This window comes from Bubalus bubalis, chromosome 1, assembly GCF_019923935.1.
Source record: "Bubalus bubalis isolate 160015118507 breed Murrah chromosome 1, NDDB_SH_1, whole genome shotgun sequence".
Lineage (NCBI taxonomy): Eukaryota > Metazoa > Chordata > Mammalia > Artiodactyla > Bovidae > Bubalus > Bubalus bubalis.
The window spans coordinates 88,170,146-88,184,363 of record NC_059157.1 but is presented as its reverse complement, the minus strand read 5'-3'; the positions used below and the strand labels follow the sequence as shown (position 1 = coordinate 88,184,363).

The 14,218-nt window shown below is 35.6% G+C and overlaps 1 protein-coding gene across 1 annotated transcript; it reads right to left on the bottom strand.

The window, feature by feature from the left end:
* Positions 1 to 9,995: 9,995 nt before the first annotated feature.
* Positions 9,996 to 11,057, bottom strand: LOC102408022 (olfactory receptor 5K1). The gene has a single exon (XM_006043394.4). It carries the CDS (start codon positions 11,055 to 11,057, stop codon positions 10,089 to 10,091), a length of 969 nt encoding a protein of 322 aa, XP_006043456.4. The 3' UTR covers positions 9,996 to 10,088.
* Between the last annotated feature and the right edge of the window lie 3,161 nt (positions 11,058 to 14,218).

Genomic DNA, 14,218 nt, shown 5'->3' with positions numbered 1-14,218 from the left:
CCTAATTAGATGCCTAAAGACTCATTTTTTACCTTTGGCCAAAAATTCTTTCATTCTTTATATGCAGCATTTAATATGTACCTTTCCTTTAGGTCCTCTCTTGGCATTTATGATGCAAATTCTCTTGCCACTTTTTGTAATAATATACTTTTCCCAGGAGTTTCTGTTAATTTTTTAAAAATTTATTTTATTGAAATAAAGCTGATTTACAGTATTGTGTTCACTTCTGCTGTAGAGCATAATGATTCCATTATACATATCCATACATTCTTTTACTATTCTTTTCCATAATGCTTTATCACAGGATATTGGATACAATTTCTGTGCTGTACAGTAGGATCCTGTTTATCCATTCTGTATATAATAGTTTACATTCCTAACCCCAAACTCCCAATCCATGCCTCCCCCACACCCCTTCTTTGGCAACCAGAAGACTGTGCTCTATATCTGTGAATCTGCTTTTGCTTCATAAATAAGTTCATTTGTGTCATATTTTAGATTCCATGTGTAAGTGATACCACATGGTATTTGTCTTTCTTTCTCTGACTTACTTCTCTTCCTCTAGTTCCATCCATGTTGCTGCAAATTTCTGAGGAACACAGAGACCAAAAAAAGCTTGGAATTTCAAATGTTTGGAACATACCTTTCTTCAAAAATGCTAATTTAATTTTCTGTCATAAACATTGGACGTGGAAAGGAGCAAAAGACTCAAGTTTAAAATAATGTTACCAATGTTTTAAAATTCTTCTTTTATTTTTATAAAAATAATTTGCAGCATTTCAAATATCAGATAATTTTAAATAGCCTTATAATAAAGGCTTATAATAAAAGCCTTTATAATTAAAAAAATAGCATCTATACCTTCACCCTAATTTTGCCCTCCTCAACCCTCAACCAGTTTCAACTCTCCTAAATTTTTTCTAGACTCATTTTTGTATTTCTATGTGATATGCTTATACTGCTTTTTATAGTTTCTTATAGATATTTCTGTAGAGAAAGATAATAGCTCTCTCACTATACCACAGCCCTCCTCAGAGAATACTCTTTCATTCCCTTTACCCTCTCAATACAGTTAAATCACCACTTTGGTTAAATCAGTAGTCATTATTTTTATTATTTTGAATATATATTTGTTGCTGATATCTATGCCATGTAATATATTATGATATCACTTTTCTCTTATTAAAAAAAATTCTCCTTTAGTTAATAAGGCCTTTTTTCTTACTGTTATGACACAAAATTATTTTCTAGAAGTTTAATTATTTAAAAATTTTTATTGAATAAATTTGACATGTAACTTTGTATAAGTGTGTACTTCAATATTTATATATTGTGATGTGATTGCTATTGTTATTTATCACATTCCATAATTATAGTACAATGTTATTGTCTATATTCATTATATCATGCATAGGTCTCTATGTGCATTAGATCCCTAACTGTTGCAAGTTTGTAGCCTTAAGCACTACCACTGTGCCCTCCCCATGCTAATCCCCTGGTAACCATCATTTTACTCTTTTTATAGGATTGACTTTTTTGGATTCTATGTATAAGTGATAACATACAGTATTTCTCTTTCTTTGTCTGACTTATCTCAGCGTAATGTGTTCAAGTGAAGTTGCTCAGTCATGTCCGACTATTTGCGATCCCATGGACTGTAGCCTACAAGGCTCCTCTGTCCATGGGATTTTCCAGGTAAAAGTACGGGAGTGGATTGCCATTTCCTTCTCCAGGGTATCTTCCCAACCCAGGGATCGAACCCAGGTCTCCCGCATTGCAGGCAGACGCTTTACCATCTGAGCTACCAAGGAAGCCCAGTGTGTTCAAGGTCAATCCATATTGTTGCAAATGACAATCTTTTTTCTTAGGATCAAATAATCCATTGTGTGTATGTAACACATCTCTCTTTACTCATTCATCCATTGATGAGCACTGGTTGTTTCCATATGTTGACTATTGTGAATAAAGCTGTAATAAACATTACACTGTAGTGTAGCTATTTCATTAAAATCCTGTTTTTATTCTCTTTGGATATATATGCAGAAATGGAATTGCTGGATTAGTAAATCTATTTTTAGTTTTTTGAGGAACTTCCATGTGTTTTCCACAGTGGTTGGACCAGTTTGCATTTCCACCACCAGTGTGAAAGAGATGCCTTTTCAATACCATCCATGCCAGCACCTGTTGTCTTTTGTGTTCTTGATGATAAGACTCCAACAGATGTGAGGTAATACCATCGCTGTGGTTTCAATTTGCATTTCCCTGATGATCAGTGATGTTGAGTGTCTTTTCAAAAGCTTCAGCACACAAGAGAAACAATTAGCAAAATGAAAAGACAACCTATACAATGAGAGAACATTTTTGCAAACTATGTATCTAGTAAAGGGTTAGTATCTAAAATATATGAAAAACTCATAAAACAAAAAACAATCTGATTTTAAAACACCCTGAAGAACTAAATAGGTATTTTTTTCCAAAGATGACATAAAAATGGCCAATGCTGCTGCTGCTAAGTCGCTTCAGTCGTGTCCGACTCTGTACGACCCCATAGACTGCAGCCCACCAGGCTCCCCCATCCCTGGGATTCTCCAGGCAAGAACACTGGAGTGGGTTGCCATTTCCTCCAATGCATGAAAGTGAAAAGTGAAAGTGAAGTCGCTCAGGCATGTCTGACTCTTCGCGACCCCATCCATGGACTGCAGCCTACCAGGCTCCTCCATCCATGGGATTTTCCAGACAAGAGTACTGGAGTGGGGTGCCATTGCCTTCTCCGAAATGGCCAATAGGAACATTAAATATTTAAATTGAACACTTCTTGGTAGCTCTCTGTCACTTTAGTCTGGTTTTAATCCTTGTTTTCTTTTGTCTCATCATTTCACTTCACAATCATCCTGTGTATTCTTCTTGTATTTATTAATATGTAAGTATTTCCCAAGTAGTATTTATTTTTTCCTATTATTTGATAAGATGATGACAATTCCTATTATATAAACTCCTTATCTTTTTGCTTTAATCTTCAATCCTTTTTTTCTACTTTCTAAAATATTAGGTCAGCTTAATCTTTTAACTCAAATTGACTTTAAAAAATTTCTGCCATCGTAATTTAAAATTTTCAAGATCCTTTTGTATTTCCTTTTCCTGTTTCATTGCATTAGCTAGCATTCCAGTACAATGTTGAAAAGCTACGGTGTTTTTGCTTGCTTTGCTTCTGATCAAGTGGGAAAGTTTCAAGTTTCTCACCATAAGTTTGATGTTAACTATAATTTTATGTAGATATTATTTATTGAGTTGAGGACATCTTTCCCCATTTTTAGTTTACTGAGAATTTCTATCATGAGTGGTTGTTAAATTTTATCAAATACTCTTTATGCATCTATTAAGGTGATTATGTAATTTTTCTTCTTTAACTAGCTGATGTAATAGACTACATTAATTGCTTTTTAAAATATTGAACCAGCCTTGCATACCTGAAATAAATTCCACTTGGTCATGGTATATAACTTTTAATATATTGTTAAATTCACTTTGCTAATATTTTGCTGAAAATTTTTCATCTATGTTTATGAGAAATATTAATCTATAGTTTTCTTGTATTGTCTTTGTCTGGTTTTGGTTTTGGAGTGATATTGGCTTCATAGAATGAGTTAGAAAATATTCCCACTGTCCACAATGTTTGGAAAGAAATTGTAGGAAATTGGTACAATTTCTTCCTTAAATGTTTTGTAGAAATTATTAATTGAACCTCTCTGGGCCTGGTGCTTTTTGTTTTGGAAAGTTAATTAATTATTGATTCAACTTCTGTAATAGATATAAACTCATTCAGATTTTCTATTTCTTTTTGTATGAGTTTTGACAGATTGTATCTTTCAAGGAATTGGTCCATTTCATCTAGGTTATCAAATTTATGGGCATAGAATTATTCATAATATTCCTTTATTATCCTTTTAATGTCCAAGAGATATTTGGTTTTTAAGGATTTGAAGAGTTAACCACTAAGTAGTTCTGTAAGAAATCTTTTAAAACATATTGTCTGGTCGTTATAGAGTCATAAAGAAGATTGTTGCATATATTTTAAATTTCTTTAGTTTCTTTAAATTTTTATTTTACCTTTAAGTATAGTTATGTTACATACATTTTAAAATTATCTTTATAATTCAATTTTCTGAAGTTTTGCAAATTGTTTATCTATTAACTACAAGATCCATAGAATATTAGTGAATTTTTGCTGAAACAGTACAATGTAAATGTTTGTAGCAAAATATAACCTTTGTACTTGTGAGCTATAGGAGATTAAACTAAGTTAAGACTGTACCGAGTAAGTATTTACACTTGAAATATTTTTGAATAAAGTTACTATGCAATGCTATATTGTATATTTATGTTGTTTTTGTATCACAGCATACTTCCTCTCCTACCTCATATACCCAGTGTAAACTACAGATACCTTAAAATTTTTGTTTTGATCATGCCATGAACAGAAGGGATCCTAGTTCCCCAACCAGGGATTGAACCTGCAATCCAGTGGTGGAAGTGCAGTGTCTTAACCACTGGACCACCAGGGAAGTTCCTAAACATTTTTTCAAGTAATAAATGAGCCTAACCCCATTAGCAAGTTTACCCTCTTTGGAAAAAAAATGAGATAGTCATGTCTTTATTTAGTTAAAACTGTATTTTAGTAAAAAATTAATGAAAACTTCAAATTAATAGAAATAATTTATAACATTAATTTTAAATTTCTGAAAGACATATAGGACTCAGGAACATTTAAGGTTGCCATGAGGTCTTTTATTTTCTCTGATGTAGGAACAATTGTCTAATAAAACACATTATTTCTCCCTTATACATAGTCCAAATATAGTCCCATTTTAACAGATTAAAACTATAACCTGAGATTTATGATATTAACCTGAAGACATAAAGTTCTAACATTTAGTATGATTTATAGAGGTGAATGGACTATAGAGGCATAAGTTCTGCCTCCCTGATGCTTCATCAGCATCAGTTATGATCCAGTATTTGAAACCAGGTAGTGAATTGGCTCACTGATAAAACAGATCTGCATCAGCAAGCAATGCCAACTTCAGAGCAATTTTGCAGGGGCAAAAAATGGGTAGGAGGATTGAAACAACAAAGGAAATCTTGAAATGTCTCCATTTTCAATCTTGAAATATTTGCTTACATGGGATGAGCTGAATTAGATTTTTATGGAAATTACAAATATAAACTAAGTAGTTATAGTTTTGTATTCATGAGTTAGAGAATTAGAAATATTGTACTTGCATGCCTGCCACTTTCTCTAAATACACTCAACATGTTGATTTTCCATGTGAAGTCGGTCTTGGGTGGCTAGCTAGGCTGGGCCATAGCTACAACATGACCTGGTAATTTAGATGTGACCTCAGAGCATCAGGAGAAAAGGTGGAAGGGGGGGATTTCTTTTACTTGATAAGAGTCCTTCTTGGAAGAAGTTAATCATTAAAGTTATGGCAATGTTCTGTTATTTAAAAAGATGGAAAACCTGGTATTTTGGTAGCTAGTTATCCCAGCACTTAAAGCAGTGCTTCTTCATAGCAGGTTCTCTATAGATCTATGTTGAATAAATAACTGGAAAGAAATTCTTTCATTATGTCACATGAAGGTCATGCAATTCTACCTACCTTCCAGAACTTCAGGTTTTACAGCAGGAAAAGAAAAAAATAGTTTCAGATAAGCCCTAGCCACAGTTCAAGAAGCATACTTTTCTTCATGTTTCCATATAGTGTAGTAAGTGTCCTCATTGTTGAACCCCTTCCTCATGTCTCAAGAAGGTGGATAGAGAAATTTAGCCTAACTCACTGGCAACACACTCTTCAAGTCCTAAATGAGGTTTTGCCTGGAACTTTATGTGATAGCATTATTATGCATATTTATATGGGGGTAAATAAATGTCTGTGAAGATAACTACTCTTGAAAATTGACATTCCATCTTTCATTACACAAGTTGATAGGAAAGTCAACTTGGAAATTTAGTATTCACTTTTATATCACACCTTTATTTCCTAACTACCTCTAGTCTAACTACAATGTGCTATTAAAAGTGATTCCACAAAATTCACTCGCCTCAACTTTGTCACAAATGGTTGTAAGTGATTTCATGGGTTGAAGCTTCACATGCCCTTAAACCCTTTTAGCTTAACTGGAGTGTTCACATGCCAAATTATTAATGTACACTTGCTATTAAGGTTTAATAGAACTATCTTTTATATTTGTAAGTGCGAAATTTGTTTTTATTCTTCCTTTTGTCTGACAATTTAAAAACTTTTTTTTCAGTTTTATTATGATATAATTGCTGTTTTTCTTTTGTTTGCTGATAATCCCTGATGCTAAAACAATCCATGATCTTGGAAATGTATGTGTGGTTTTTTTTTAAGATTTTTTTGATGTGGGCCATTTTTTAAGGTCTTTATTGAATTTGTTACAATACTGATTCTGTTTTCTGTTTTTATTTTTATTTTTTAATTTTTTTTGGCTGCAAGGCATATGGAATCTTAATTCTACAACCAGGAATTGAACCCACACACCTTCCACTGAAAGGTGAAGTGCTAACCACTGGACCACCAGGGAAGTCTTGTGTTATTTCTTGAATTAATTCAAAATTTGGTTTTGGGTTTTGTCATTTTGAAGTAAGACATTCCTACCTTACATGTTTCTGTGTAAGTTGATTGTATTATGATATATTTTAATATTTTACATGAAATTTGTACATTTTCTCTGTGTAATTTCACTTGAACAGTATGAAAAGGCAAAAAGATAGGACACTGAAAGATGAACTCCCCAGGTTGGTAGGTGCCCAACATGCTACTGGAGATTAGTGGAGAAATAACTCCAGAAAGTATGAAGGGATGGAGCCAAAGCAAAAACAACACTCAGTTGTGGATGTGACTGGTGATAGAAGCAAGGTCCAATGCTATAAAGAGCAATATTGCATAGGAACCAGGAATGTTAGGTCCACGAATCAAGGCAAATTGGAAGTGGTCAAACAGGAGATGGCAAGAGTTAACGTCAACATTCTAGGAATCAGCGAACTAAGATGGACTGGAATGGGTGAATTTAACTCAGATGACCATTATATCTACTACTGTGGGCAGGACTCCCTTAGAAGAAATGGAGTAGCCATCATAGTCAACAAAAGAGTCCGAAATGTGGTACTTGGATGCAATCTCAAAAATGACAGAATGATCTCTGTTTGTTTTCAAGGCAAACCATTCAATATCACAGTAATCCAAGTCTATGCCTTGACCAGTAACACTGAAGAGGCTGAACGGTTCTATGAAGACCTACAAGACCTTTTAGAACTAACACCCAAAAAAGATATCCTTTTCATTATAGGGGACTGGAATGCAAAAGTTGGAAGTCAAGAAACACCTGGAGTAACAGGCAAATTTGGCCTTGGAGTATAGAATGAAGCAGGGCAAAGGCTAATAGAGATTTGCTAAGAGAAGGCACTGGTCATAGCAAACACCCTCTTCCAACAACATAAGAGAAGACTCTACACATGAACATCACCAGATGGCCAACACGAAATTAGATTGATTATATTCTTTGCAGCCAAAGATGGAGAAGTTCTATACAGTCAGCAAAAGCAAGACCGGCAGCTGACTGTGGCTCAGATCATGAACTCCTTATTACCAAATTCAGACTTAAATTGAAGAAAGTAGGGAAAACCACTAGAACATTCAGGTATGACATAAATCAAATCCCTTATAACTATACAGTGGAATTGAGAAATAGATTTAAGGGACTAGATCTGATAGACAGAGTACGTGATGAACTATGGATGGAGGTTCATGACGTCATACAGGAGACAGGGATCAAGACCATCCCCAAGAAAAAGAAATGCAAAAAGGCAAAATGGCTGTCTGAGGAGGCCTTACAAATAGCTGTGAAAAGAAGAGAAGTGAAAAGCAAAGGAGAAAAGGAAAGATATAAGCATCTGAATGCAGAGTTCTAAAGAATAGCAAGGAGAGATAAGAAAGCCTTCTTTGGTGATCAGTGCAAAGAAATAGAGGAAAACAATAGAATGGGAAAGACTAGAGATCATGGCACCCCACTCCAGTACTCTTGCCTGGCAAATCCCATGAATGGAGGAGCCTGGTAGGCTGCAGTCCATGGGGTCACTAAGAGTCGGGCACGACTGAGTGACTTCACTTTCACTTTTCACTTTCATGCGTTGGAGAAGGAAATGGCAACCCACTCCAGTATTCTTGCCTGGAGAATCCCAGGGACAGAGGAGCCTAGTGGGTTGCCGTCTATGGGGTCGCACAGAGTCAGACACAACTAAAGCGACTTAGCAGCAGCAGCAACAGCAGCAGCAGCAGAGATCTCTTCAAGAAAATTAGAGATACTAAGGGAACATTTCATGCAAAGATGGGCTCAATAAAGGACAGAAATAGTAGGGACATGACAGAAGCAGAAGATATTAAGAAGTGGCAAGAATACACAGAAGAACTGTACAAAAAAGATCTTCATGACCCAGATAATCACGATAGTGTGATCACTCACCTAGAGCCAGACATCCTGGAATGTGAAATCAAGTGGCCTTAGGAAGCATCACTATGAACAAAGCTAGTGGAGGTGATGGAATTCCAGTTGAGCTATTTAAAATCCTAAAAGATGATGCTGTGAAAGTGCTGCACTCAATATGCCAGCAAATTTGTAAAACTCAGCAGTGGCCACAGGACTGGAAAAGGTCAGTTTTCATTCCAATCCCAAAGAAAGGCAATGCCAAAGAATGCTCAAACTACTGCACAATTGCACTCATCTCACATGCTAGTAAAGTAATGCTCAAAATTCTCCAAGCCAGGCTTCAGCAATACATGAACCATGAACTTCCAGATGTTCAAGCTGGTTTTAGAAAAGGCAGAGGAACCAGAGATCAAATTGCCAACATCACTGGATCATTGAAAAAGCAAGAGAAGTTCCAGAAAAACATCTATTTCTGCTTTATTGACTATGCCAAAGCCTTTGACTGTGTGGATCACATTAACTGTGGAAAATTCTTAAATAGATGGGAATACCAGACCACCTGACCTGCCTTTTGAGAAACCCGTATGCAGGTCAGGAAGCAACAGTTAGAACTGGACATGGAACAACAGACTGGTTCCAAATAGGAAAAGGAGTACGTCAAGGCTGTATATTGTCACCCTGCTTATATAACTTATATGCAGAGTACATCATGAGAAACGCTGGGCTGGAGGAAGCACAAGCTGGAATCAAGATTGCCGGGAGAAATATCAATCACCTCAGATATGCAGATGACACTACCCTTATGGCAGAAAGTGAAGAAGAACTAAAGAGCCTCTTGATGAAGGTGAAAGAGGAGAGCGAAAAAGTTGGCTTAAAGCTCAACATTCAGAAAATAAAGATCATGGCATCTGTTCCCATCACTTCACTGCAAATAGATGGGGAAACAGTGGAAACAGTGGTTGATTTTATTTTTGGGGGCTCCAAAATCACTGCAGATGGTGACTGCAGCCATGAAATTAAAAGACGCTTACTCCTTGGAAAGAAAGTTATGACCAACCTAGACAGCATATTCAAAAGCAGAGACATTACTTTGTCAGCAATGTTCCATCTAATCAAAGCTATGGTTTTTCCAGTAGTCATGTATGGATGTGAGAGTTGGACTGTAAAGAAAGCTGAGTGCTGAAGAATTGATGCTTTTGAAGTGTGGTGTTGGAGAAGACTCTTGAGAGTGCCTTGGACTGCAAGGAGATCCAATTAGTCCATCTTAAAGGAGATCAGTCCTGGGTGTTCATTGGAAGGACTGATGTTGAAGCTTAAACTTCAATACTTTGTCCACCTGATGTGAAGTGCTGACTCATTTGAAAAGACCTTGATGCTGGGAAAGATTTAGGGCAGGAGGAGAAGGGGATGACAGATGGTTGGAGGGTATCACCAACTCAATGCACATGAGTTTGGGTGAACTCCAGGAGTTGGTGATGCCTGGCATGCTATGGTTCATGGGGTCAAAAAGAGTCAGACACAAACAAGCAACTGAACTGAACTGAACTAAATTTTACTTGGAATTTTTTTCTGCATTTAAACAATTAATGTATAGTAGACATCATTTGTTTTAAACTTTTTTGAGATTTTTCTTTCTTCAGAATTTTTCTCAAGATAGTTATTACTTCCTTATTTCTTAGGCTATAAATAAAAGGATTAAGTAAAGGAACGACTTCCGTAAACAAAATAGCAGCTGGTATATCTTTATCCCCTTCTTCAAGCAAATTTGGTCTAATGTACATGAAAAAAAGAGATCCATAGAATAATGAAACTGACAAAAAGTGGGATGCACAGGTAGAAAAAGCTTTGACCCTCCCATTTTTGGATTTCATTTTGAAAATACTTAACAGAATGTAGAGATAAGATATTAAGACACTACCTATTGTGAAGACTTGAATTGAACCTGAGAAGATAAATAGTACCAGTTCATTGACATAAGGGTCAACACAGGAGAGCCTGTATAAAGGAAGAATATCACAGTAAAAGTGGTTGACGTGATTTGATCCACAGAAATTTAACCTAAATAGAAGACCTACATGAATCATGGAATGCAGGTTTCCAGCTATGTATGCCCCTGTGGTCATCTGAATGCAGAGTTTCTTTGACATCATGGTGTGGTACTGCAGTGGTTTGCAGATGGCCACATAGCGGTCATAGGCCATTGCTGCCAGGAGAAAGCAATCTGCAGTCTCAACAGTACAAAGAAAATAAAATTGTGCCATGCATGCATAGAAGGAAATCATTCTGTTTTTAGAAAAGAAGTTCCTTAACATCTTAGGAGTCACAGCACAGGCACAGCAAGAATCCACAAGAGCGAGGTTTCCCAGAAAGATATACATCGGTGTGTGAAGATGATGTTCTTTTGAAATCAGTATCACCAGGCCAAGGTTGCCCACCATGGTGATCAGAAAGACGGTAAGAAACACAACAAACAGAAGAGTCTTCAGCTCTGGGTGATCTGTAAATCCTGTGAGGATAAACTCATTTTTTATGGTATGATTTTCTTTAGCCATTTCTGACTCCTCTGTTGAGGGAAAGAAAAAAAGAAAAAGTTGTGGAGAAATGAGGTAGTAATCTATAGTATGCTCAATTCAACTCTTGAGCTCTCTTGTCCAAAAGGGCAAGGAGCTTCTTCCACAATACTTTCACAAGTTATGTGGTTTTGGATGCATACGCTTATCTGGCGGAGTATCAATCTCCCGGAGCTGTTACCTTTTAAGCTAGTTATTTAACATTTTCCCAGCATATTTTCAAGAAAAATGTCAAGTTAGATGGACAGAGATGGCTTTTGAGGTCTTGAGAGGAAGATTCAGTGCAAAAGTTTTCTCTGTGTGGTTTAGGTAAAGGTGAGTAATTTAGGTGTCACCAATAGCTGGGAGGGATTGGGGGCAGGAGGAGAAGGGGAAGACAGAGGATGAGATGGCTGGATGGCATCACTGATTTGATGGACGTGAGTCTCAGTGAACTCCAGGAGCTGGTGATGGACAGGGAGGCCTGGCGTGCTGCGATTCATGGGGTCGCAAAGAGTCGGACACAACTGAGCGACTGATCTGATCTGATCTGAATAGGTATCAAATGGGCTTCCCTGGTGGCTCAGCTGGTAAAGAATCAGCCCTCAATGTGGAAGACCTGGGTTCCATCCTTGGGTCGGGAAGATCCCCTGGATAAGGGAACGGCTACCCACTCCAGTATTATTGTCTGGAGAACTTAATGGACAGAGAATCCTGGCAGGCTACATACAATCCATAGGGTCTCAAAGAGTTGGACACGACTGAGTGACTAACACTTTTACACCACTTTCAGTTGCTGTCAGTGTTCTCAAACTATTTCAGTGACTGTATCTGCATGGATTAACATTGTTGTTTGAAAGACCATTTTTGTACTCTCAGTTCATAGAATTTTATTCTGGATAGCCACAGGTGCAAACAACCCAACTGTCCACTGCTGGATGAATGGATAACAAAATGTGGTATAGACAAAAAGTGGAATATTATTCAGCCTTAAAAAGGAATGAAATTCTGATACATGTTAAAACATGAATGAAATTTGATAACATTTCACCAAGTGAAATAAGCTAGGCACAAACAGACAAATATTGTGTGATGCTACTTACAGGGATTAAAGGTTGTCTGGGTAGGGAAGCCATGGGGAATTATTGTTTAATGGGTAGATTTTCAGTTTGGGTAGATGAAACGTTCTGGAGTTGGATGGTGATGATAGATGCACAACAATATAAATTTAATGCCACTGAACTATAGATACTTAAATATAGTTAAAATGATAAGTTTTATGTTATATATATTTTTTCTATTATAAAATGTTTTTTAAAACTATTTTCCTGGTCTTTATGGTATTTAAAATATCATTTAGGCATACAGTATAAAGTTGCTCCTGTGTCCATGTGCATATTAAAACGTAAAGAAATTTAAATGCTATTAAAAAAACTGAAGCATTCCTAAGGGTTAGAAATTGATAAATTCAATTATATAGCTATCTGTGAAAAACATCACGAATAACATCAAATGTCAGACACAAACTAGGAAATTGTTTCAATAAATAGAATACCATTTCTATTGTTTTATTTCATAAAGAGCTTCTATCAGTCAATAGGAATGTGAAGTGAGTGAAAGTTGCTCAGACATGTCCGACTCTTTGCAACTCCATGGACTCTACAGTCCATGGATTTCTCCAGGGTAGAATACTGGAGTGGGTAGCCTTTCCCTTCTCCAGGGGATCTTCCCAACCCAGGGATCAAAGCCAGGTCTCCTGCACTGCAGGCAGATTCTTTACAAATTGAGCCACAAGGGAAGCCCAATTAATAGTAATAATCACTAGAAAATAGATAAAAGACAGAGAAATAAAAATATCAAAAGAAATAAAATTTTTAACAAATTGAAAATGTTTGACTAATCAGAAAAACATAATTTGAAATAATTACAAGGGGATAATTATTTTGCCTATCAAAATAACCATATTTAAAAAATGATACTATATATAGTGTTGTTTAAAGTACAGTAAAATGGGAACCTAACTGTATTTCTGGCAAAAGTATAAACTGGTACAATTATTGGAAAATAATTTGTTTATAGGTGAAGGAAACTAATGTTCAGATCTGTGACCAGTAATCATGAATCTAGAAGAAAGAAATATTTAGAACCTCACACAGAGATTTATATATAATTATGCCCACCAGAGCATTATTTATAATAGTGAAGAATTCTAATTGTAAACATTTGGTCAGTATAATTAAGTTAATGTGAATCATCCATACAATGGTATATTGTGCAATACTTTAAAACAATATTTATTTAGAATATTTAAAGTAATGATAAAACATACATAATAAAACATTATGTGAAAAACAGAATACAAAGTTTTGTGCATATAATAATTCTAGTTTTCCGAATAAATACTCACAGATGAATGAAAAGGGCAGGCAGAAACACAAAAAATTTTTCACACTAGCTTTCCCTGTGCAGTGGAAATTATAAATCTTTTTTGTCTGTTTTTTCCTTCTATTTCAAATTCTCTACAATAAATATTACTTTTATAATCAGAAAGCATATTTTTAATTAAATAAATAAAATGACATGCTCTTAAATCTAATCCAACTAATGTTTTCTGCACTTTATAATTCTGTAGTGGCTAAATCACAATGAAAACGTTGAGCAAGTGTCTGCTCCATTCCAATGATAATAAAATTCATGGTTTAAGTAAGAATTTGCCAACAGTCTTACACACATTTCAGATCATTTAGGAATATATTCATGTCTTGTGGTAATGCATTCCTGAAACCACTTACCTTTATTAAAGCACTAACGCTTCAGTGTCAAGTTCTACTAACATCAAATGTTTTCACAATATTCTGGGATTCTATAATCCTCATATTTATTAAATTTCAGTGTGTCTTGAAACTTCAATTATCTATCTCTCATATTTTTCCTTATAGCCCAACAGTTCTAATCTATTGGTGAATGCTTTATTTCAATCTACCTTCATTTGTTTTAGTCAATTCATAGATTTGTTATTTACTAAATGCCTGCTCTGTGATGTCTACCCTCTTAGAAGATTAGTAGACTCTCCTGGACATTTGCACATTGATAATTTGCTGAATAGTCATTAACCATAAATATACTCTATATTTTAGAGAGAAGATCTCTTCTTTTGGCTTCCT